At 34.7% G+C, this 24,537-nt stretch overlaps 3 protein-coding genes across 5 annotated transcripts; 2 read left to right on the top strand and 1 right to left on the bottom strand.

Moving 5' to 3' along the window:
* Nucleotides 1-335: 335 nt before the first annotated feature.
* borcs8 (BLOC-1 related complex subunit 8) lies at nucleotides 336-4,908 on the top strand. 2 transcript variants are annotated; one of them, XM_079593117.1, is made up of 6 exons: nucleotides 336-475; nucleotides 644-756; nucleotides 2,661-2,725; nucleotides 2,802-2,909; nucleotides 3,104-3,189; nucleotides 4,360-4,908. In XM_079593117.1, exons 1-5 carry the CDS (start codon nucleotides 439-441, stop codon nucleotides 3,165-3,167), a joined length of 387 nt encoding a protein of 128 aa, XP_079449243.1. In that variant the 5' UTR covers nucleotides 336-438; the 3' UTR covers nucleotides 3,168-3,189; nucleotides 4,360-4,908. The 2 variants fall into 2 exon arrangements, with proteins under 2 accessions (XP_079449243.1, XP_079449244.1); XM_079593118.1 differs by lacking the exon at nucleotides 3,104-3,189.
* tmem221 (transmembrane protein 221) lies at nucleotides 3,196-6,496 on the bottom strand. Its single transcript, XM_079593116.1, has 3 exons — nucleotides 5,657-6,496; nucleotides 4,945-5,030; nucleotides 3,196-4,256 (listed from the first exon to the last, which is right to left on the bottom strand). The coding sequence occupies exons 1-3, from the start codon at nucleotides 5,944-5,946 to the stop codon at nucleotides 3,754-3,756; spliced, it is 879 nt and encodes a 292-aa protein (XP_079449242.1). The 5' UTR covers nucleotides 5,947-6,496; the 3' UTR covers nucleotides 3,196-3,753.
* Nucleotides 6,497-9,587: 3,091 nt separating this feature from the next.
* On the top strand, nucleotides 9,588-23,040 carry mef2b (myocyte enhancer factor 2b). 2 transcript variants are annotated; one of them, XM_079592084.1, is made up of 9 exons: nucleotides 9,588-9,767; nucleotides 13,434-13,515; nucleotides 13,973-14,176; nucleotides 15,185-15,307; nucleotides 15,389-15,569; nucleotides 20,389-20,534; nucleotides 21,590-21,686; nucleotides 21,765-21,867; nucleotides 22,068-23,040. In XM_079592084.1, exons 2-9 carry the CDS (start codon nucleotides 13,462-13,464, stop codon nucleotides 22,381-22,383), a joined length of 1,224 nt encoding a protein of 407 aa, XP_079448210.1. In that variant the 5' UTR covers nucleotides 9,588-9,767; nucleotides 13,434-13,461; the 3' UTR covers nucleotides 22,384-23,040. The 2 variants fall into 2 exon arrangements, with proteins under 2 accessions (XP_079448210.1, XP_079448209.1); XM_079592083.1 differs by having other exon boundaries at nucleotides 9,598-9,767; nucleotides 20,389-20,552.
* The last annotated feature ends 1,497 nt before the right edge of the window (nucleotides 23,041-24,537 follow it).

Genomic DNA, 24,537 nt, shown 5'->3' with positions numbered 1-24,537 from the left:
ATGAATGTGTACAGTGACTTATAATAACCCACTTCGTTTGCTTGCTTTGCTTGTTTTTTTTTTCAAGAGCTTATAATAGTCAACCCAGCAGCTGCACAGATGGAGTGAATGAAAACAAATCTTTTTGAATTTTGTGGGGGAACGCTTATGATGCTTAGTTATATACTCTTTCTGAGATCTAGAGTTGAAAAACTATTACAATAAGACTTATTTCAGTCATGAACATTTCAGTTATTTCAGTCATCTGCAGAAAGGGCAACTGAACGATTCAGTGAACTAATCTATTTGGTGAGTCAATTCAGAAGATTCGAACTGGTAGCTAGGAACTCGTTATTGGGCTGCTGGTGTTCCTACGGATGATGTTTTGGGAGCACAATCGTAGGGATACAGCGGCGCTTTGATAATACAGAAGGAAATTTATTTCATACATTGATAAAAATGGAGGATCAAGAAATGCAATTAAAAGTAAAAAGAGGTATCCTGGCTAGATTCAGAATTCGTGTGCATATTGATTCATGTTTCATAACTTTTAATTGACACAACAGATCTTATTAGATGCCTTTTATGTGTTTGTCGATAGTCTGATTTGTTATGAACCCATTGAAGAGATGCTGATGCCTTGTTTTCTTTATTTCTTCTACAGTGACTGATAAATTCACTGAGAGTATGTATGTGTTGGCCAATGAACCGTCTATAGCGCTTTATAGGTTACAGGAGCACGTCAGGAGATCCCTACCAGAGCTCGTGCAACACAAGGTGCGTTTCATTGATATTGTTCAGCCTCTTGCATTACACATTTAGGTAATGTAATCTGACAACTTTTAGATTACCTTTGGCCTAACTTGTTTATAAAATGTATTTGAATAGTATAAAATATTGTTAAATTATTACATAAAATAATACATTACGTCAAGGTCTCATTAAAGCTGCAGTCCGTCGTTTTTCCTCTTTGTCGCCATCTCTGTTAGAAATCTGCAATTGCAGTTATTCGCGGAATTATTAACTGTGCGTGGGTAGTAAATCGGCATGAAACAGCGCGGATGAACACTATGTATCGAGGGGAACCTGTCGCTGTCGCGTCGCTGTGGATACTGTACTGTCATCAGCAATCTCAGAGTATACTTTTTGAAAGGGTCAACATTAGAATTTTCATCGGAAAATGTCATCTGAACAAGTAAGTAACATTCACGTTTGTTCTGACCAAATTCGGGGGGTGGGGGAAGCATTGCAGTAGGCTATATCATGCTGATTAAATCTAACGATTGCTTATATCACGTCAAAACGTGAAAAATATTTTTTTTTCTGTAGCCACTCTGAAGTCCGAAGTCTTTGGGTTTTACAACTGGTGAATCTCCAGTTGTCACTGGTGATTGTCGCTTTAAACTTTCGGGATCCGCCATACAAAGTGCTAAGCTAAATCTCCACCATCATCCACACACGCTAGCCGGGGACTCCTTCTCTATGTGTACAGAAGTGACGTATTGACGCAAAGACATGCTCGAAATTCCCGCGGAAATCCACCAGTACCACTGGAATTAAAATCATTATTACAAGCTTACCGTTTTGAATCGAGGTAAGGCAAGCAGATCGTTTTGAACACTGGCTGGTTAAGTTTTTTTTCAAAAATGTCTTTTTTTATATTTTTAAACCCAAAAAAGTGCCGGACTGCAGCTTTAACTAGTGCATGGGGTTCATACATTTCTAAAAAGCTAATCATATATTAAATCATTAAAAAAGGTTAAATGAGAAGAAATAATTTAATATTTAAATAAATAATTATTTTCCATGTAATTATAGTCACCTGACTAGTGGCTATGTGTGTGCAATTCCACAACTTTTGGGGGGAAAATAATATTTAAAAGAATAAGGGAGAAAGATGAATTGAATTCTGAATAATTTACTCCCATTTTGTGAATATTATTATTTGTGAATTAGTAATAATGAATTCAATAAAAAAACGTAACTGTATTCTAATTGAGTATTTTAAAAGGTAATAATCTAATTACAAGTATTTACATTTTTGGAATCTGATTACCAGATCCAGATTACTTATAATCAGTTACAGTATAGTTGCCCAAACATTGTCAATTTGAAAGATTTCTGCCAGTTATTAACATTTTAGCTGCCATATTAGAATCTCAATTCACAGATTTCTTTTTTATAATAGTAAATGCCACAGTACAAGTATTTCACTTTCCATTTGATATGATATAGTATGCACTGGGCTCAATCATATGGATTTTCAGGTGTTGACTTGCCTTACGACAAATATTAGAAATGATTTTTAGCAGCATATTATTGCCTTTATAAATGTAGCACTTATAAATTCATAGACTAATTTGACTGGAAACAAAGTCCTGCTGTGGAAAAATGTGAATTTGAAAAAAATATTACTAGTTTGTTTATTATTTCCAGCTTTTTATTTATATATATATACACACACACAACCTCATTTGTGTTTTAAGCAACTACTGTTGTGCACTTGTTTTATTTTTATTATCATTATTATCTTGTATTTCTTATAGAGCTTTAAGTATGACAAAAGTGCATTGTAAATAAAATGTGGTACTATTTTGTTAGCCAGCTACATGATATTTAACACTGAAACACATGTACGTCCTAAGCTGTCTTTAGTGTTGTAATGAATTATGAATTTGTAGACAGACATGCAGAGCTGGGAGGAGCAGAGTCAGGGAGCAATCTACACTGTTGAATATGCATGCAGGTACGATTTACATTACATAAACCGACAATTTGATTATTTATATTATGTACATACTTCATGGCTGTTTTTCTTTCAGTGCGGTTAAAAGCATGACAAACAGTAGCCTCTATTTCAAGAACATAGATGGTCTTCTGCGCCAAGCCATTTCACTGAAAGAACAGATGAGCAGCTCGCAGGGACGGAGGTTGTAGTCACTATCCATTTTAACCCATTGCAATTAAACGCATTCACTCTTATTCTTTTCCCTTTTTTGTAGTTTTATATATCACTTGTTAAATGTAAATGTGACATTTTCATGCGTTTTCATTTTTCTTTGCTTGATTGCTTCTCTTTTAAGTTGCTCACCTTTTCTGTTTTTAAACATGCATGTGGCTTCAGTGCTGTGAAACCTGAAATTAATCCAAACGATACACCCACACACACTTCAGTCACACCACCTTGACTCATGGAAACCTTTCTCCAAGGTTAGTTTTGCTTCATTTTTGTGTCTTTCTACATCAGTGTTAGGAGTAATTTGGTGGTTTATATACAAAATTGTTAAAAGATCAGACACCTTTTCATTGCATTTCAGATTTTTTATGACACATTTCAAATACCAATTCAAATCAGCTTCTCCCACACATTTTACTTATGTGGTATATGTCATTTTTCATCGCATCTTAATTTTTATAGTTGTATTTTTCTATAGCAAGTCATGTTTACTGTAGCGCATTGAATAAACAATTGTATTTTAAGCAAAAGTAAAAGAAAACATTCATTATCCAATTACAGCTACACAAAGTCTCAAGTATTTCAGAAGTAATTCACAATATTATTTTAAAATCTGTTAGTGTGATTTCTAACACCTGTAAGGTGATATTAGGTGCACAAAAAATATAGTTTTATATTTATGTTCATATTCTGCTTTAAGTGTCACATAAATAATTTGTCCGCCTTCTAAGACAATAATGTATAGACACGCAGCTTTATATATATGTATATATATTTCGCTGTTACACATCTTTACACAAAAGCGGATGTGATACTATTCATACTAAAGTTGAATCCTTGACCGTAGCTTTGCGAGCTATTATAGATCTCATCTCGCTGTTGACACCGTTCCAGGGTTTTGCCTGAGTGTGAAACAAACCAGACTCTGTTGAAAAGGTCCGGTGTGTCTGTCCACTCCCACCGCCGCTGTAGCCGTCCTTATCGCTTGAGTGGACGTGAGGCCCGTTGGACGGCGAGTACAGCGATTTCGGGTCGATGTGAGCGGGGTTGATGTAATGTCTATGCAGGTTGGCTAAGCTGTGTTGCCTCATTGGCTTTTCCGTAATGCTTAGGTTGGAAGTATGGATTCCTGGGCTGTTTTCAGGGTAGTTGTGGTACATGGTGTGGGTATGTTCGCCGCGGAAGGTTTTTGCTGTATGTGTGGCCCGTATTAAGGAGTGAATAACGATAAGTAGCAGAACGAGAACACCAGAGGAGAGCACACACACACTGGCTATGCCAGTCTCGACTTCAAACACCAATATCATGTAAATAGACATGGCTGTGAAGGAAAAAACAAAAAGAAGGAATATTAATGTCAAATCACTCAATACTATGACTTGTGAATGATGAATATACACTAATGTATTGTTTTTGCTTTACAGGAAAAGAGCTTTGGATTCTGGCATGCTTAAGGATGGAGGAGAAAAGCACAGCTCTGGGATATAAACTTGATCACTGATGAAGTGCTGGATGAAACCATATGCCATATTCAGTTGGTGCCACCACGTCATATTGATGATGATTGCTATTCTAAAGTATGAAAGGGCATTTATACCTCCCGAGTTAAAAAATAAAAAAGTTAATTTGACATTGTAACATATAAAGTCACAATTGAGACATTTAAAGTCACTTTGTGAGATGTAAAGTCACAGTTGGGAAATATAAAAAGTTGCAACTGTGAAGAAAATCTCAGTTTTATTAGATTTAATGCCACATTGCGACATATAAGTTACAATTGGGATATATTAAATCGCAGTTACCACTATTTTATACTCTAAGGTGGAAATGGGTTTCCATACTAAAGAGCCAAAAAATATATAAGGATCGGCGTATATTTATAAGCTGCTTTGGGGGATATTTTGCACTATAATTCTATGTTCTGTAAATGTGTGTATTCTGAATCTAATAATTAAAGTTTTTAGTATAACTCATGTCTGCCTTTCCTGTGGTTTTTCATTTCCACTTACCAGCTAAGTAGACTGAAACTCCAAGGCAAAACAGCCCAATGTTCACATGCCGGACAGCCCTGCTATCCGATAAAAACCAGTCGGCCCTTGGAATACAAGCAAAAAAACAAAATGGATCACTTTAGCTGTGGACTAGTAGCAGGGCCTCAATTTGCAAAACAAATAGACAGATATCAGTGACCTGTTACTAGAATACGTAAAGCAACCATTCATGCTGCTCTATACTTAAAATTAGAAGTAATTTAAAATGTTCAAATGTGGTTTAAGCAATATCTTGGAAAAAGGTTCTGGAGCTCAATATGAAATACAAAGGTCCAGCAAATGACAATTATGTTTGATATACAATGGCCCCAAAAGTGTTTCACTTGATCCACAAATTGAACTAACTTCGCTTGAGTCATTTCAATGACTTTCAAGGTGATTTTTAGAAGATGTATGAAGTAAATTTACCTCAAGTTCACTCGGGTGTGATTCAAGTACTATGAAAATGTTTCACTAAAGTTAGACAACCACAAATTATTTTTATTTTCAGATGCTTTTTGTGTAAAAATTTACTATATTATATTTTTAGACCTAACAAACTCTTTTTGGGGGTCATTGTTTTGCTTGAAAAGTGAGCTTGTACTATCGTTCTTTCGAATGAATGTCACTCGCTTGGTTCGACATTCTGTAACTCGCATATTAAGACTACACAAGTAAGTTTCTCCATTACCTTTGTGTATCTGGTTCTCCTCGGCATATTTCAGTAGCGAAATAGCTGTGAAGCAAACACACAACAACTGAGCTCAAGTTGAGTGTCAGAGACAAGGCTGAGAGGACCGTAGAAACGGGCAATAACACCGCTGTGATCTCACTCGACACGAAAGTAGGCGAATCTTTTATAACCACCTGTTGCGTTTGGAGCTGGCAAATCAAAATGACGGATAACACGGACATTATTGCGGATAAAACTCCTAAAAACGCGAGCACCACGAGAGAACGCTGACTATAGGAATGCGTCATGTCCGACAGTGGAGAAATGTCCGATTTACTTCACAAATAAACCGCGATAGTCCATCAAAAATGATGTTTTTCCACTTTTCCTTGCTACTTTCTCGCTGTTTTCTGTTGTCGGGTTTCTTGAGGCGCAAAACAAACGATGCGCGAGAGGCTGCTGTGGAATGCGCGTGCTCTCGTGCCGCTGTTGTTCAGTCAGGGCATGTGATCCACTTTAAATCCCCCAGATTAAACACATTTCATGCAACAATGGACTTTTTATTTGGATTTATTCGTCTAAGAAGCCATACCGCAACTTACTCGTCCTATTTGTCCTTTGAAAAGCAACACGCTTGCATATGCCATCCAAGTTTTGTTATCCAGTGCATGCAGCAGGTGTAAAGCACTAATAATAAAAGTCTAAATGCGTGCATCAGCATGAGCGAAATTTAGGACAACAATATTATTATTATTTAAATTAGTTTATTACATATTTTTTATATATTTTTACGTTGTATTCTAACAGTTATTAACATTTATAATTATATGAACAGTTAGTGTTGTTTGTCAACACCAGTATTCGAGAATATGGTCGAAATTTCCCATATTTTGCGCGCGTGTGTGTTAGTGAGTGTGTGTGTGAATGTATACTGTATATGAATGCAATGTAATTAATAAAAAAAACATTAAAAAACTTTATCAGCCACAAAGGACTTTTTATCTACATTTTTATAAAGCTAGTATTTCTTATTATGACTATTAACTTGCTATGCAAACAAATTTTTGCTCAAATGGGCCCATTTGCATGAAAAGATATTAATTATTATTTTGCACGAAAACATGTTGCTGCATTAAATTTTTAAGTACAATCAACTTGGATGTTTTTCATTTCAACTTAAATGACAATAAACGGACTTAAAAATGAGTTGAATCTTGTGCGCTATAACTTATAAAAGTTGGAAATTCCTTAACTTATTTTGCTGAGTTAAAGCAATGTGAAGACACATGTTGTTATAACTTACTGACCATCTCATTTTTTTTATTTACAATCTGTATGTTGAATGTAATTTAAAATTGGCATATATTTCATCAGTGTCATATCAAGCTTAGTAACATAAAGGTGAAACGTTGCTTGTTACCTTAACTCTGAATGCACAGGTGGGTTTTTTTTCTCCGAATGGGCTGATGGGAACTCGAGGTCTGCCGCTGTGCTTAACGTGATAAGCGTGACACTAAAAAAAACATTGCCTGAAGAATCACCTAAACATGAACGCTGACCAGAGAGGCTATTTCTGAATCCGAGAGACTCACCACATGTACAAAAACTTCAGGCCGCTGATGTTGTCAAAAGCAGAAGTGAGAAGTTTCAGGGGGAAAAAAAAAGAAAGAAAACAAGTTGACACTTGACACTTTCCAGAGTTTCCTTTATTTGATTGAGACCCAGTTATGTTGGGTATAACTTAATAACCACTATACATTGATTATGCGCTTTACATAAAGGTTCCAGTTGCCTAAAGAAGTCCACACCTCACTGTCATAACATCTATACCACAAATAACTATAGTTTGATGCATTTAATGATGCTTTAAAGAACCCAAAAGTCAGTAGGCTAGTGATATGAGAGTCTTATGATTCTGTATGATTATTTAACTTTCTCACCCAATGCATTTCATAATCAGAAAGAGCTTCATTGGACATTTGAGTTATAAAGGTTTGTTGGCATCCATGGTTCCAATAAGTTTTAACAACCACGGAACCTTTCATTGGACAAATGTTTTTTAAATGTTCTTTTAAACTAAGAAAAAATGGTTCTTAAGAACTGTTCAGTGAAAGGTCAGAATCAAATATAGGTTCTTTATTGGTTCCATGAAGAACCTTTAACATCCATGGAAACTTTTCATTTGCACAAAAGATTCTTTATAGTAGCCTACAAAAAGGTTCGATTTTTAAAATATTCTTCACACTAAATTCTTCTGAGAACTGTTCACTGAAAGGTTCTTTGGGGAACCCAAAAATGGTTCTTCTGGCATCACTGTGAAAATGTATTTAGAATTTCGTCCATTTTTCATACATGTATAAGCCATATTCAATATGCCGTTTAAAATCAATGTTTTTATGTATTCTGTCCAGACTGAAGGGAACACACTGAGCTTCCTGCAGTGGGGATGCTGAGGGACTTTCGGGAGCATGACATGAGTTTGCTAATTCTTGCATCAGAAGACATGCATTAAACTCTCTGAGGGGAACTAAAGCCTCTGAGAAATGATGAGAGATAACCACTTCACAGCATGTACAGAAGATGTGAATCTCATTGTCACTTTTTATGGGAAGTAGCCAGTGCGAGTCTGCTAAGATAGTTTACACTTTAAAGCTATAAAGTTGCGTTACATGTTGAGATGAAAGTGCATGCAATGAAGTTCTGTCCCCTATGAAACTGTGAATATATATATATATATATATACATATAGGCTATATAAATAAATAAATATATATATATATATATATATATATATATATATATATATATATATATATATATGGTAATGTTTAATGTTGTAAAAAATAATTACAATACTGTAAATAAAATATCCTATAGGTATTTTTGGAATTTCAGATTAATTATAATAATGTGATTCGTTAATAAGAAAACAATTTTTTCCTGGACAAGTGTTATATACACATATGTATGCAATATAAGTTATTTATTTATTTATTTAAAAAAAGAAAAGAAAAGTGAAGCAAATTTGACAGGTCAAAAACTAGAGGTCCCTCCAGATATTCTAGGGTGTCAGTGGATAAAATATATTATATAACTACATCAAATAAAATGAAATATAATGAAACATAAGTATAGATTAATAAAACAATATTAGCCTACATATTATTACAATAGCCTATAAATAATAAAATATAAATATAACATTGTTTCATAATGTTTTACTCACGTTTCTATAAATTCATTTATGCCTAACTAAATATCTGTTCTTAATAAACATTATTATAAAGTGTTGCTCAGAAAATCTAGCTTTTGGACATTAGGCCTACATAGCCCTCCAATATTGTCATAAAAAAAATAAAACGTTTGCCTTTTGTAATATGACTATTTTTTTCCCCAGGTCAGTTTAATCCTGGATTGTGGTCCTATCTCTATTGCGTAATTATTATTATTTACTTTTTGTATTAATATTTTTTTTATTGCAGAGAACGGGAACATACAAAAGAATAAGCATAAATCACATAATATCCGTAATACATTTTAATGGGTTAGTTAGGGGATTCAAAGTTGCGTCATGATGGTAGTTTGATATGCTAAACGACAGTGTTCCTATGGATAGAGAGCTAGGCTAGTTCTTTCTTTTCGCTGTTTCACTTTAACTACATCTTTAAATATAACGCTTGTACGCTTAATATTTAAGTGTCCATTTAAAGTATCGGATGAGGTTTTCATTAAATGAATGACAGAATAAAAGTGATGGCGTCTTCAGCAGCCTATGAAACTCGACAGAGGCGGGTGAGACCAGAGAACAGGCGAAGATGATGGGTGTCTCTTTCAGCCAATGGGAACGCCGGAGGGGCGTGGCATTTTTCTGAATGACGACGACGGTGCTGTATGAACAGCTGGAGATGATTGGCGTCTCTTTCAGCCAATGGAAACGCCGAGGGGGCGTGGTATTCTCCGCATGATGCTGCTACAGTAAGAACAGCTGGAGATGCGCTGTTGTCAAAAAGAGCTCGACGATCATCAGGTGATGTGAACTCAACCAACTCATTCAACTGATCCATCTTCTTTTGCTGACTGGTGACGCTGTTCATAACGACTCAACCGACTGGTTAATTGTCAAAACCAGGTGAGATATATTATTATTTTTAAATAGCTATAGTTATAGCCTATGTAACAGTATAGCTAGCTATATTTTTGGGTTTAGTCTTACATTTGAGTGACCCTGGAATAAGAGAGTTATTGGAATGGCAGGCTGAACTATTTATATAACTATTAACATTTGATGTATTAAATATTTAAAGCATAAGATCAGCACAAAAACAAGGCCTTTCGTTCACTCACTACTAGTTCTAAGCCACCATCGACGTGTTACCTTGAGAATATGAGAAACTAATGCAGAATGTTTTATTTAATACATAAAGTGTTATTAACGTGTTAAAAAAATATTTATTTTATTTTGGCAAATCAACTTATATTGCATTCTAAATGTACAGTTCTGTATGCAATGCGCACACCTTGGGAATCAAACCTAGAACCTTGCAGTTGCAGGCTTTGCCACTTGAACAGCCTTCAAAGGTCAACCAAAAGGTGAAATCCTGCGTAAAACACATTTAATATCTAATAGATGTTCTTGCAACTGGATGTAATTTTAAACCCCAGGGACCTTGCTGCATTTTGCAAAATACAGAAACCATACATTCATCGCATATCTTAAAATTGGCTTTGAGCATTTACTGCAGCATAATTTAAGTGTTTTAATAATAATTCAAACCATGATATCGTGCCATAACCATTTAGAAAGCATATGTAGCCTTCCTTTTGCTTCTTGTGCTTCTTAGACCGTTTGCTCTTGTCATTTGGTATGCAAATACAAGTCTTACTTACTATTTTTGGCTCACCCAGGTTTCTCATCCCACCGATACATGTGCATACAAACCATTAGCTTCAGCCACCAACAGCTGAAGTCTCTGTTAGCCACAGGTGCCAGTTGCATGTGGTTTTGAAACAGTTTTGACGTCCATTAGCAAATAATTATTTGCTCTAGTGTTCTAGAGCTCATTTTGTTGCGTTCCCCAGCTCCGACAGCTTTGACTAGTCTCCACAAAAGGTGTTTGTTGTTGGAGTTCTGGTGGTGTCGTCCCCATGAGGGACCCAGAAATGAGTTCCCTCCGGCCCCAATGCGAGTGCTATGTAACACTGCCACTGTTTGTGTGGGTTCTTTTCCACTGTCTGGCCTCTGGGAGAATCGCACAGGAAGCTGGATGTACACCGAGGGCATGACAGGATCCAGAGGTGCAATAGTTGCATTAGTACGAACTACATCTTTTCATTTTTTTTCTTTTCTTTTATGTAATTTCATGTGCAGTCCAGCTGAATCAGTAAATTACACTTTTTTTTATTTTATTTGTCTGTATGCAGTAGCTAATTGAGCAACACAATTGTGTTAATTGTGTGCAATCTATTTAAATTAGTAACATTTTATTAATGCATTTGGTTTAGCGTAGTATTGTTAAAACCGAATCGTGGATTTCCAGTTCCTAGCATGGTTAGATTTTTTTTTTTTGTATTTTATAATAAGATAATATTAATAATATATAAGAAAATATAAAAATGTATAAATAAGAAAATATATATTATTGTATATTTTATATATATTTTAAATATAATTTTAATATAAAGATTTATTATCGTGCTTGACGACCAAAGGTGATTTCTACCACAGCGTTTGGCTCACACTTGCCTCGAAAATCTGAATAGACAACCCAATTTCATGAGAAAATGTAGCTAACTATTTTACATTATGGCGAATTAGTGGCAAATTCATATTCATATTTCATACTATTTAAGTTAAAATGTTAAAATAAAGTTTTTTTTTGTCTATATAAATATTTAAAGAAACTGTCAAAATTTTACGTTTTGGCAAATTGGTTGAGTTCGTACAATTTGATTCATGAGAGAACATATGCTTTTCACTCCTATAACCGTCTGTGGTGCATAAGCATTTTTTTTTTTTTTTTTTGCCAAAACTTATTTATGAATTGCCATGAAGAGTGTGTTGTTGTCCATGACATTTCTGTCTGTGGTTATGTCTACTATAGCATCATAAATCAGTTTGTTTAGACAAGTCATTGAAAACCAGAGTTAAAGATGAACATTGTATTGTCGCTTATAGTCACATTGGTTTGCGAGATGCAAAAGCAAATGCATTGACAAATTTGAGGAACTTTAAACATAGCCCAACACATAGTTTGGTGATAGCAATCTTGTCACAAATGCTTCTCACTTCCTCGCATTACATTTATATCTCATGACCAACTGCCTGACCCTCCCTGATGCAGGCCACCTGTCAAATCCTTTAGGTGTGTGTGTTTGTGTGTGCGTGGAGAATATCATTCTGGTATTCTCTTTATATGGTTATAATGGCACAAAACAAGGATTCCTCCACTTGTCTGCCTGTGTGCCAAGGGGTGGGTGTGAGGGCAACGGGCACTCATGGATCGTGGGAACAACGGCGCTCTCTCCGTAAACCATTGGCTTTGAGATTTTAAAAATAGATGAGGTTACACATGTCTAATATATGAGAGGAAAAAAGCATAGCTGAAGTCCAGGGGCTTTTACATTAGCAGTTAGCCACTATGCTAACAGCAGGGCTAGGTCTGAAAGACATTTCCCAGTGGGATTGATAGCAAGTACATTAGCAAAGACAAATTTATGATTGTATTTCACTGATTTATAGGCCTATGTGAAGCTGCAAAGACATATATGAAGCTTCAAGCCTAGCGTAGACCTGCAGATCTTTTTGCTATGTCAAATTAAGTGTGCTTCTTTTCAACATCAAATGACTATATTCTTGTTTTTTTGCTTTTTATGTCAGCAACTAGATCTCAGTGTCGTCAAATACAGCTAACAGCTTAGCAGATTCTAGCTACAATAAACTCACAAAATTGTTAGCTACCAGCATTTTAGCTCTAAGATAGTTATTCTAGTGCAACTTTTACTTCACTATGAAATGTGCTTTAAAATAGCAAAGCAAATGTATTGAGTGCAGATTTTTAACGTTTTATTTTATTTTTAAGCCAAAGTTGTTAGCTTTAGCTATAGCAATCACCCAGGATAAGATCTGTGAAATGCATCACCAATTATCTAATTGGCTAAAAAATTTCTGATGAATGATGACCCTCAACTAGGAAACTTTACTACCCCTCCCCCACCCCAAAATCAACTGTTGGTGTCCATTTCGCTCATGGGAGAACAGGGGGTGGACATGAACTTTCCCTTCATTGAAACACTATTATTATAAGTGTGGTTGTAACGCTAATGCTAACTTTACTCTACCTTTAAATAGAGATGTCATATTTTTAACCTGTGCCCTGTGGAAACGCTCATGTTTGTGCTGGGATAACCCAGACTGTGGGGGTGTTAGCCTGCGCGCCTGGGCTAACTTTACTCCCAACTAACCCTCTGGAGGGTATAAGTACACAAACGTCCGTAATCCTTGGATGGGAAGTTGCGGTTGAAGTTGGTATTGGTTGAACACATCACGCATGAGCAGTTACCATTATATTTACAAAAGCATGTTTCTGCAGAAATATGATTATTGTGAATTGTTGTGCATATGATACTATCTAAATATATTATGTTTTTATAATATATTATGCATCATTTCTAACTTCTCTGTTATTTTCTGTAAATTATATAAACATTTAATAATGTAAAGTGTTTCACGTGCCACACATTCTACTAATAAATTACTAATAAAAATGTTTTTTACATTTCTGACCTGTTGATTTAGAAAAATCCCGCTCCGAACGCAAAGCATCATGGGGCGAAAGAAAATACAGATATCTCGGATTCTTGATCAGCGAAATCGTCAGGTCTGTACTCTTTTCACTTCATACCACGCTGTTTAAATCCAACAGGAAATGACATTCAAACGTTTTCTGTGTGAAAGTGAATATTAAGCAGGAAATAATGTTGGGTGGGGCTTGGTTTTAACATGATTTGATCGCAACGATCAGTTGTGCAAACTAAAACCAGGCATGTTTCTTTTGATTTTGATTTTATGTTTATATATATTTATCTCACAATATATCGGCCTCCCTTTGTCCTTTTTAAGATTGAGATAATGTTTGTTCTACATCAGAAAGCGATATTTTAATCCAGGTAAAATGATCTCAAGGTTTGAAACACGGCTTTTACTTAGGGGGAAGAAAACGTGTCCAAAAAAAGACTCTGAAAAGACACAGCGTGAGAGGTTAAACCATTATAGCTTTGTGGCATCTATTAGATGTTTCTGTAACAATAGTCCTGTGGTTTGTTCTCTTCTTCAAGGTGACATTTACCAAGCGCAAATTTGGTCTGATGAAAAAGGCTTACGAGCTGAGCGTGTTGTGCGACTGTGAGATCGCTCTCATCATCTTCAACAGCACCAACCGTCTTTTCCAGTACGCCAGCACTGATATGGACAAAGTTCTGTTAAAGTACACCGAATACAGTGAACCCCACGAGAGCCGTACAAATACGGACATACTGGAGGTACATGCCAAATCTCTCCCTTCTGAAGTGTTTTCATTATTAATAAATCACCAAATCAGGTGGGCTACCGCTACGGTTTCACTGTGCTTAATTTAATTGTATAGTAACCAAACAAAGTCCCAATTTTAAACAGGCATAATATAGACGTACTATGAGAATTTTATCAACATGAAGCTGGAGATGTTTTGTCCTGAACAGATTTGTAGATTTGCCTGTATATTTAGAGCAAAAAAAATCCAGGCCTTTAGTGAAACTGCTTTATTTTGCATAGTTTTCTTATTTTATAATTATAATGATAAAACATATAAATACAAATATAAAAAATATACAAAGTTTGAAATCAAAGAATTAACACTTTTATTCAGCAAGGACACATCAAATTAGTCAAAAGTCACAGTAAAGATATTTATGTCGTCACAAAAGTTCTATTTCAAATAAATGCTGTCCTTTAGACATTTTTATAAGAATCCTGAAAAAAAATATAATAATGATTTCCATGAAAATATTAAACAGCACATTTCTTTTCAACACTGCTAATTATAAGAAATGTTTCTTGAGCATCAAATCAGCATGTTTTCAGAATGATTTCTGAAGGATCATGTGACTGGAGTAATGATGCTGGAAATGTTTACATTTTAAATTGTAATAATATTTCACAATATTTCTGTTTTTACTCTATTTTTTATCAAATAAATGCAGCCTTGGTGAGCATAAGATACTTCTTTCAAAAACCACAAAACTTAAGTGTGTATGCATATATTAGTTAATTAATAGCTTATTATTTGTGTTGCACTTTGTATATTTAGCTTTATTTATATGCATTGTATTGTGTAAAGTTTTACATTTCTTTTAGTATATAATTAGAAAACAGAATTATATCAGAGCTGTGGTGCTCATATGGGAGATGGAGGTTCGAATTCAGCCTGTGTGATTTCCTGATCCAACTTCTCCTCATACTATTCTCTCTTTTCTCCTCTCTTCCACCCTCTTTCTCTCTGAGCGCTCCAGACTTTGAGAAGGAAAGGTTTGGGACTGGAGAGTTCAGAGATCGAACACGAAGACAGCGCGCCGATGGGAACGGAGAAATATCACGACGGCATGGACCTCTCCATCGCTCGCCAACGCTATTATGTTAGTAGAATCTTTCAGATGACAATTTCTGAGCCGAATGTGCACATGGGTTCTTCTGAAGTACTGTTGTAAATCCATTAGGCTCCATCGCTCCTCCCTTCAGATGTGATGGGTGCAAGTACTGAAAACGGCTACAGCAACTCCTCCAATCCAAACCTGGGTGCCCATCGGACTCCATCCTACAAACCTTTGTGTAGCAGGCCGGGCTCAGCCAGTTCTGTCAGCTCCAACTCTCATCCGGCCCTTATGGGACCGCATTCAGGTATCAGAAAACGGCCAAGACATTTCGAAATATTTGATAACAACTACACTTCTAGTTCTATATTTAAAGCTACACATGTATCTTCAATACAATTTTTTTTAAATAACGTTACAAAAAATGGGCAATTCTGCCAGTAGACATAACAATTGGTATTCATATCAGATAATGGTGGATACTATAACTTGGCATGGGTTATTTATAGGCAAGTAGAGTAGTAACTGGTTTAGAGATTGGCGTTGTTACCAACATAAACATTGTTTTTTAAACCTAGTCAGTGCAGAGTAAATGTAATGCTATGCAAATGTTGATTCTTGTTTTATTACGGGTATTGTTGCGTTCCCGTTTTGCTTGCAAGCTATAGACCTTATGCACCAGAGAAACAGGAGCGCAGACATCTTTCGAATTTTGTCTTTGAACTTCAGTTTTTGCTGTAAATCTGTATATTTCTATGGCATCGCTGTCGAGAGTAATTAGCTGGTGAAGTGGATTTACTTATTGTAGAGTTAACGAAAGTTATCATTGGCATTGTAATGTTTGAAGCAGATGACATAACAAATGTCAGTTAGTCCAGGAAGATTTTAAAATGAGCGGTTCATTCATAAATCCGTAAGATCTTACCTCCATGCTGTGGAAATACAAACCGGAAGACATTACACGACGAGCGCGGCGCTAAAATGGGGTGGGGATACATATGTTTTTTTGAATATAGCAGACGTCACAGTTACGTCACTTGCAGATGCGTTAGCTTTGTGGTGGCAGAAAAACAGTGGTAACAAGTGGAGGAAAACGGGCGAGATCCATGAAAAAGAGAGAAAATGACTTGCTGTGCCTTTAGATGTCAGAATCAGAATGAAAAAAATAAGAAGATGGTGTTTATTTTTACAAAATACCGTCATCGAAGTTTCCTTTGAAGCGAAACACAGATGTTTATGGTTGCAAGCTATTAAACAAACATGCTGGGCTGATGAAACCTGTGACGATTACCCTACTATTAGAGCATGGATTTGATGTAAACAATAGATCAATATAATATTCACATATGCGGGCAATGTATTATCCCTACAGTTATAGCATGAAAAAATATTTAAACATTAAACATAACATTCATTTAAACCTATAACATTATTTTCTCACAGTTCAGACTCTTTTTTCAGTTTATATCTCTCAATTCTGACTTTATGACTCGCAATTGACTTATGATTCTGAGAAAAGGTCAGAATTGCAGGATATAAACTTCCAATTCTGAGGGGAAAAGGCGGTATATTGAGTTTATACTTTGCAATTCAGATTTTTCATATCAAAATTGTGAGATATAAACTCTGAATTGAGAGAATGAAAAGGCAGAATTGTGATATAAACTCGAAATTGCCTTTTTTATACTTTTATTCCGTGGCTTCTACAGACTGCCGTGTCACTTACTGCCACCAGGTAGGCTCCGCCCACAAAACATGTCATCAATGTTTGCAAACACCCAAATAGTCTATTTTGCCTGGAAATCTGTCCCGACAACTCTAAAATAAAATTATTATAGGCTCACCATAATCATTTAGTGTAAGGCAAAACACGGTTTGGACAATGGCTTTATGATGTACCCAGCGAACAAAAATATGTTATAATGAACATTTTGCTAACGTTCCCATTAAGTTATGAAAGCTTTATTCTGAATGTTCTCAACTTTAAACACGTCCAGTTTTTTACGTCTTTTGTTTTGTTTTTTTGTTATGCAAACTTTAAGGAAACTTTTTATCAATCTTGCAAACATTATTTCCACATTACTTTAGAATTTTCTCTGAACATTCTGAAACTACACTGTACATTTTTTTAAGTACAATCAACTTCGATGTTTAAGTTATTTCAACTTAAATTACATTAAACTTGGCTTAAAAAATTAGTTGAATATTGTATAACAAAAAAAGTAGAAAATTGCTTAGCGTTGAAACCATGTAAAAACATATGTTGTCATAACTTATTGCTCATATAATATTTTCATGATTTGTTTTCACAACTTTTTTTCTTTTGTCAAATCAATTTAGATAATTTATGTTGTTCAGATAACATAATATTTTGAGTTTCTGTTGGTTAAACCAATCTCCTTCATTGTATTAACTATTTTTTTAAATTTCAATTAACTTAAATTAAATTAAACTTATCTTTTAAAGGGATAGTTCACCCAAAAATGAAAATTCTGTCAGGAATTAGTCACCCTCATGTTGTTCCAACCCTGTAAGACTTTCGTTCATCTTCAAAACACAAATTAAGATATTTTTGATAAAATTGAAATTGAAGAAGCCTCCATAGGCTTCTAGGCAATTTAATTCTGCCGGCCCAGAAAACTTAATAAAGACATCGTTAAAATTGTCCAAGTGAATACAGTGGCTCAACCTTAAGTTTATCAAGGGCCAAGAATAATAATGACTTTATTAAACTATTAATTTTCTTCCGTGTGGGCCTCTGAGTGAGTTCACGAGAGCGCCACGACGCAAGCGCGAGAACTGAGAAGAAATTGCCTAGAAGCCTTTGAGGGAGTGAGCCAGCTCTCAGATTTCATTTGTGTTCAGAAGATGAACGAAAGTCTTACGGGGTTGGAACAACATGAGGGTGAGTAATTACTGAACCCTTTAAGGCAACCAGGTTACTTAATTTTTTTATTTAAACCAACAATCCTTTTCTACAGTGTTGCAACTTTTAACATTTAAAAAAACGTTACACAAACAACCAACGGCGTTTCAGAAGTAAAACATTCCATGAACAATGTTCAATAATGTTGTGAGAACATTACTAAAGTCCAGATTACGAGAAGAACGTTTGATCATAACTCATAACTTTGAGAAAACCTTGTGATCCAAAATCCTGAGAATATTCCTTGTTAGTTGGGGGTACTCAGTCATTATTTAAATGTTGTTTGTTTCTAACAAAAAAGTTACATAGTGTGGTTTTAACTAGATAAACTACTGTATATGTACCACATAAACCGTATTTCTGTTCCACTAAATGTTTAGTAGATATGAACCGCTAAAACTGTTTACCACTTATTATAGTCATTATCGGATGGTGTTACACTAAAAGGCAGTGGGGAACGCTCCCCAAGTTGAGTATTTTAGTACTTGCGCACAGGAAGTTCTCATATATGAAACAGCCCACCGTCTCAACCACGCACACATACAGACACACATATGAAACAGTAGCTGAAGACAGAGCTGTGGTTTCTGAGCAGAATGTCACACCTGCTGGACTTTGATGCAGCGCCTCCATATTACTATTAGTAGTGCAGCATAGGAATATTCTACTCAAAGCAACCTGTGGTCAGAATCCAGCGCTAAACGCTAGCAGAAGTGTCGCATGCATCAGAATGCAGCTTCTAATTGTGACGGTGGTCTTGAAATGGAATATGAAATAGTTTGATGTAGAGGTAGACGTTCAGGTTTTCAGGTTTAACGTGTGATTCTTTAACTATGGGAGCACCCAGGGCTTCATACTTACAAATAACATGATTTATTTTCCTGGTCAAAGGTCACATTAATAAAATTGTCTTGTTTTGTCTTTTTTAACCATGCTTTCCTTTAACATTTTTAAACCTTCATTTATTCTGACACAAATGAAACTTCACGATGAAAAATATTATGGTTACACTCTACAGTAAGGTCTCATTGGTTACTGTATTTATTAATCTTTGTTAATGTTAGTTAATAAAGATCCTGCTGTTCATTGTTTGTTCATGTTAGTTCACAGCGCATTAACTAATGTTAACAAACACAACTTTTGATTTCCATAATATATTAGCAAATGATGAAATTAACATGAACTAAAATGAATAAATGCTGTATAAGTATTGTTCATTCTCACTGTACATTTTTTTTTTCTTTTGTCAAATCAACTTAATTCATGTGGTTCAGAATCAGATAACATAATATTTAGAGTTTCTGTTGAATAAACCAATCTCCTTCATTGTATTTACTCAAATCTTTAATTTCGATGAACTCAAAATTGTAGGGCAACCAGGTTACTTATACTTTTTTAAGTTAAACCAACAATCATTTTTACAGTGTGTTAACTAAAGTATGAATCCTTATTTTAAAGTGTTACCGATATTACTTAAAAATATATATGATAATCTAGATAAAGAGTGGCAATAAACAATTAATTAAAATATATTTAATGAGTGAAAATTACTGGCCCTCAGTTGCGACAATACTGTGCATAAAACGTTTTTTGTTTTTTTTCAAAAGTTATGAGATCTTCTTTATTTATTTGTTTGTGGGGTTTTTTCATTAGTTTATTTATTTATAAATGAAAAGCTATGATAAAAACGATATACATGATTAAAATTATAACAATCTACATAAAGTAAAATAAACAATAAATTTCAATATTTGAGTGAAATCTTTTCAACAATGACTTTCCATAAAAAGTGTTTTCAAAAGTAAGATTACTTGCTTAAAACTTGAGATGAAACCGATGTATCTTGAAAACAGAGAAATCAAGAAAAATGTCACTTGAGAAGTGTTTGTTTTTTTTCCATTTCCAATCAACCACTAATTCTGTCAAATTATGCAAAACATTTGATTGTGTGTACTTAGGATGCTAAACGCTAGCAATGAAATTAGCCTTAGCAAGACATTCAGAGCCATCAGTCACATCAAGACAAGTTCACACTTATCAGCAAAGTGTGTTTCCATACAGGTGGCAAGCATAGATAGTGAAGAAACGTTGTCTGCGAAGGAAAACTTCTCCTTTCAGCGAATGACAGAGAGAACGGGAGAGAGAAACTGAAAACATAATGTCAACCACATCTTGTTTTTCACTTCCCATATGACTGAAGGTCTGGGCTACTCGATGTTTTCCCATGGCAACCTGAGCAAGGCCTTGGAGATGAAGACTCCGCCCCCTCTGAACATGACCAGTGACGGACGCCGCATTGATGCTCACGGCGGACTGTGTGGAACCCGCAGCAATTTGGCCAATGCAGTGAGAGAGTCTACCAAAGTACTCACTTATACACAGAAATGACTCACTATACTTAGTTGAACTTTACAGAGGAAGAGGGAACTTTATCTTACTCCTTTTATTCATTTTGTGTAAATACATTATTAACAAGTTCTCTAGTTGCTCATGTATATTCAAATGTAATTATTTATGAAAATACATGATTTAAAGTTGTATGATATTTCTAAATATGGACATTTCATAATTTAGCATAATATTTGTCAACAACATTATATTATATATATATTATATATACTTAATATAATATACATTTATAATATTAATATTTTTATATACATTTCATAAATCATTGTATTCATGAAAATGTGTGTGTATGTGTATATTTGTTTTCGTATAAATTTTATGAATAATATATTATTATAGACATTTCATAATATAGCATAATGTAGTATTAATTTGTAATTTTATAAATTATTATATTATGTTATTTCAGGTTGTTATATTATTATATTATATCATGTTATATTATATTATAGACATTTCATAAAGTTATCGATTTCATTATCGACATTTCATGTACCGGTAGTATTCATTTGTAATATTAATATTTGTCATAAAACATATTATATTTTATTACTTCATAACATAACATAATGTAGTATTAATTTGTAATATTGTTTGTCATATACATTTTTATAAATTATTATATTATATTATATCATATTATATATGAGTTAAAGGTCCAATAACTAATGATGCGATAAGCAATATAAACTTAAATTCATTATATTATAAATGTATTGTATAATATAATTATATTATATAATAGAAATGTATAATATTAATATTTTTCATATCAATTTGACAAATTATATTTATAAAAATATTATTTAAAGTTGTACTATATATTACCGGTAAATATAATATTAATATTTGTCATATCAATTTGATAGATTATTATATTGTACTCAAACTCAATGTAAATATAATATAACTTAATGATTCTGATATACTTTATGATATCATCTTAATAACCTTGTGGTTACATGTTTTGTTATTGTTTGCTTTCCATCTAGAGAGCACTCTATCAGAGTATGCATGCTGGGGGCCACATGATGGCGATGGGCAAGACAGGCTTACTGGGGCACAGTCTGGGCAACTACGGGGCCTCAGGTGGGGGCCCACTCTTTATTCAGAGCAGTAACAAAAATACTGTGAAAAAGATGCATTAACAGTCACTTTCTGCCTTAGAGTACAGCCACCCGAGTTACACTGTAGGTTTTCAACGCAATTCTATGAACACCTGGCAACCTTTGTCTCACCAGGATGCCCACCAGTCCATGATCAGCCCTGGGTGAGGCTTTTTTAACCATATTACACATATTAATCACACATGACATAATAAAACAAAGTATATCATATAAAATAGATTTCTTTTTTTAACGTTTTAAATCATTTTAATGAATTTAGATTTGATGTAATTTATTGCGTAATTTAATTGATATTTATTTTTCATGAATGATTTATTACAAGTTTTTCTGCCACTGTCCACAGGATGGCATCAGGAGGAAGCTGCTCGTACCCTTCGCAGTGCTCTTCTCCTTCTTCACCGCCACACCACTCCCTTAACCTGAGCATCAAATCAGAGCGCACCTCTCCTGATCACATGATCTCAGCCACGCCCCCCAGCCATCACATGCTGCAGCACTCACCAATGGAAGAGCCCAAAGAGGAGTACACAGTGATGGAGAGGGCTGAGATACAGAAGGCCTCTTACTCCAGCCAGCCTGGTCCAAACAGAGACTCCGGGGAGGGCAAAAGCAACCCGCCTCTGAAACAACATGACATCAGTAATGAATGGATAAGATAATTACCCCATCCTTTTTTAATGTCTTAAATTCTTTTCTTTTTAATTGGGAGATGCAATCTTCATATATATATATAAAAAAAACATGCATTATATTTGTTTTCCTTAACACGCAATGCATCACATTTTTTCTCTCCAGCTATTCTTCGAAGTTAGATATACATGCAGTTAATGAGATGTTTAAATCAGAACCAGTAAAAAAAGTAGTAATATTATCACTTCACCAGAGCAACATTCAAAAATCAATGTTGACCTTGATTAGATTTCTGTTTTTCTTCACATGTGTATATTATTGTAAAGCCAAAAAAAAAATTATGTTCATGTAAATGATCTTCACTCAGAACGGACTGCTTTTCTACTTTCAATGTTTGTTTTTTTTAAATGAGAAAACAATGTTGTCTTGATATTTTTTGGCTAATTTGCATAATTTCTGGCATTACCTATATATTAAATCATATTTTATGCTTATGTTTTGTGCTTGTGTGAATGCTGCATATACAACATGTACCGTACAATCCTGAAGTATTGTCAGTTTGTTGCAATGTCCATAAGAGGGCGGCACATAACCATATCAGACATCTGAAAGCTTTTTGTTGACGTGATACCTTGTAGCCTAACCTTTGTTTTATAATAATTAAAGAATTTAATTTGTACATCTTGAATAGTATGTCGTACATTTATTAACGCATGTTGCATCATTTGCCAACACTTTCCTATAGGCTACTTAAATCAGTGGTTCATGCACTTGAGCCATTAGAGGGCCTCACCGAACATTGTTTACACTTTAAGGACTTAAAATTATTTAAAATAAGTTATAATATAATAATTCAACTTTATAAAATGCTACACTACATAAAATTGCTGTTAGGCCTACTATCGACTGTGCTGTGTTGACCAATAGCATTTGTTTTATTAGTTTAATGTAGGCCTAGTGAGGCGATGATAATAATGAGGTAAATTTGGGCATTTCTCATGATAGAAAGCATGAAGTAGCCTACTGTAAATAGGCTATGTCAATACATTAATCTTTCGCTGTCGTGGTATTTATCGAGGTACCAGGGTAGTCTACAGGTAAGGGAAGATGTGTATTAACCTTGACATAATGAAACGAGGCAGAGTTAGTAGGCTACAGTAATAAATCATAGGCCTACAAACCGATTTCCGGAGTTTTGCCCACCGAAAATAAGTTGGAAAGACGTATTTCTAATGTTTCTTTGACTTCACGAAATCAAGGTAAAACACAAAGCCTACGTTTACCCTTTTTACTGGCTCGTTTAAATTAATTAGGCCTATGACGTAAAATGTATTACCCGTCACATTTTTGACAACTGAAAACAAATAGGAAAGGCGTGTTTTAATGTTTAACTGAGTTAACGAAGTCAAGGTACAATTATTGATAGGACTGTGCAGTCGTGGCCAAAATTAACCATGCTAAAAGTGTAGTAGGCCTACGTTAACCATGTTTATTTTGTTAGCAGATTGACTAGCCTACCATTTGTATATAACCACAGTTTACTTAAAATACTTAATGTAGCAAAACCATGGTTAATTTGTGGTTGCCATGGTTTAACTACAATAACCATGTTTATTTTGGTTTTATTTGTAGTAAAACCATAGTTAATTTTCGTAAAGTATTTTGTATAGATTATTGTTCACGTTTATGCTGGAAAACAATACGTATTTCATAAGTTTTAAAGGCTTTTATTGGCAAAAACATTCAATATGCAAAGTCAATATTTACAGAGTTGACCCTTCTTTATAACCTCTGCAATTCGCCCTGGCATGCTGGATATCAGCTTCTTGGCCAAATCCTGACTGATGGTGATCCATTCTTGCTTTATTAGTGTTTGGAGTCAGTTGATCACAATTTGTGGACTTCTGCCTGTCCACTCGCCTTTCAAGGACTGACCACAGGTTCTCTATTAAGACCCAGGGAGTTGTCTGGCCACAGATTCAAAATTTCAATGTAATGATCTCCGGCCACTACAATGTCACTCTTGCCTTGTGACAGAGCTCCAAATTGGGAGAAGTAGGATGTTTTGATACCACTGTTTTGGGGCATAATTGTGAGAGAGCTCACTCTCTATGCTCTATGAAAAGCAACCCCACACATGAATGGTTTCAGGATGCTTCACCGTTGGCATGACACAAGACTCA

The sequence above is a fragment of the Phoxinus phoxinus genome (genome assembly GCF_949152265.1).
Source record: "Phoxinus phoxinus genome assembly, chromosome: 20".
Lineage (NCBI taxonomy): Eukaryota > Metazoa > Chordata > Actinopteri > Cypriniformes > Leuciscidae > Phoxinus > Phoxinus phoxinus.
The sequence above is the reverse complement of the archived record's forward strand: the minus strand, read 5'-3'. Positions and strand labels throughout refer to the sequence as shown.

What these genes read in the sequence shown, in the direction of transcription:
- borcs8 (XM_079593118.1), top strand. Translation starts at nt 439, where the DNA reads ATGGAGGATCAAGAAATGCAATTAAAAGTAAAAAGAG. An exon ending in GCAATTAAAAGTAAAAAGAG is followed by an intron (nt 476 to 643) that starts GTATCCTGGCTA and finishes TTTCTTCTACAG; the next exon opens with TGACTGATAAATTCACTGAG. An exon ending in CAGAGCTCGTGCAACACAAG is followed by an intron (nt 757 to 2,660) that starts GTGCGTTTCATT and finishes ATGAATTTGTAG; the next exon opens with ACAGACATGCAGAGCTGGGA.
- tmem221 (XM_079593116.1), bottom strand. Translation starts at nt 5,946, where the DNA reads ATGACGCATTCCTATAGTCAGCGTTCTCTCGTGGTGCTCGCGTTTTTA. An exon ending in GGAGAACCAGATACACAAAG is followed by an intron (nt 5,031 to 5,656) that starts GTAATGGAGAAA and finishes TTGTATTCCAAG; the next exon opens with GGCCGACTGGTTTTTATCGG. An exon ending in AGTTTCAGTCTACTTAGCTG is followed by an intron (nt 4,257 to 4,944) that starts GTAAGTGGAAAT and finishes TTTCCTTCACAG; the next exon opens with CCATGTCTATTTACATGATA.
- mef2b (XM_079592083.1), top strand. Translation starts at nt 13,462, where the DNA reads ATGGGGCGAAAGAAAATACAGATATCTCGGATTCTTGATCAGCGAAAT. An exon ending in CAAATACGGACATACTGGAG is followed by an intron (nt 14,177 to 15,184) that starts GTACATGCCAAA and finishes TGAGCGCTCCAG; the next exon opens with ACTTTGAGAAGGAAAGGTTT. An exon ending in CAGTCCATGATCAGCCCTGG is followed by an intron (nt 21,868 to 22,067) that starts GTGAGGCTTTTT and finishes CACTGTCCACAG; the next exon opens with GATGGCATCAGGAGGAAGCT.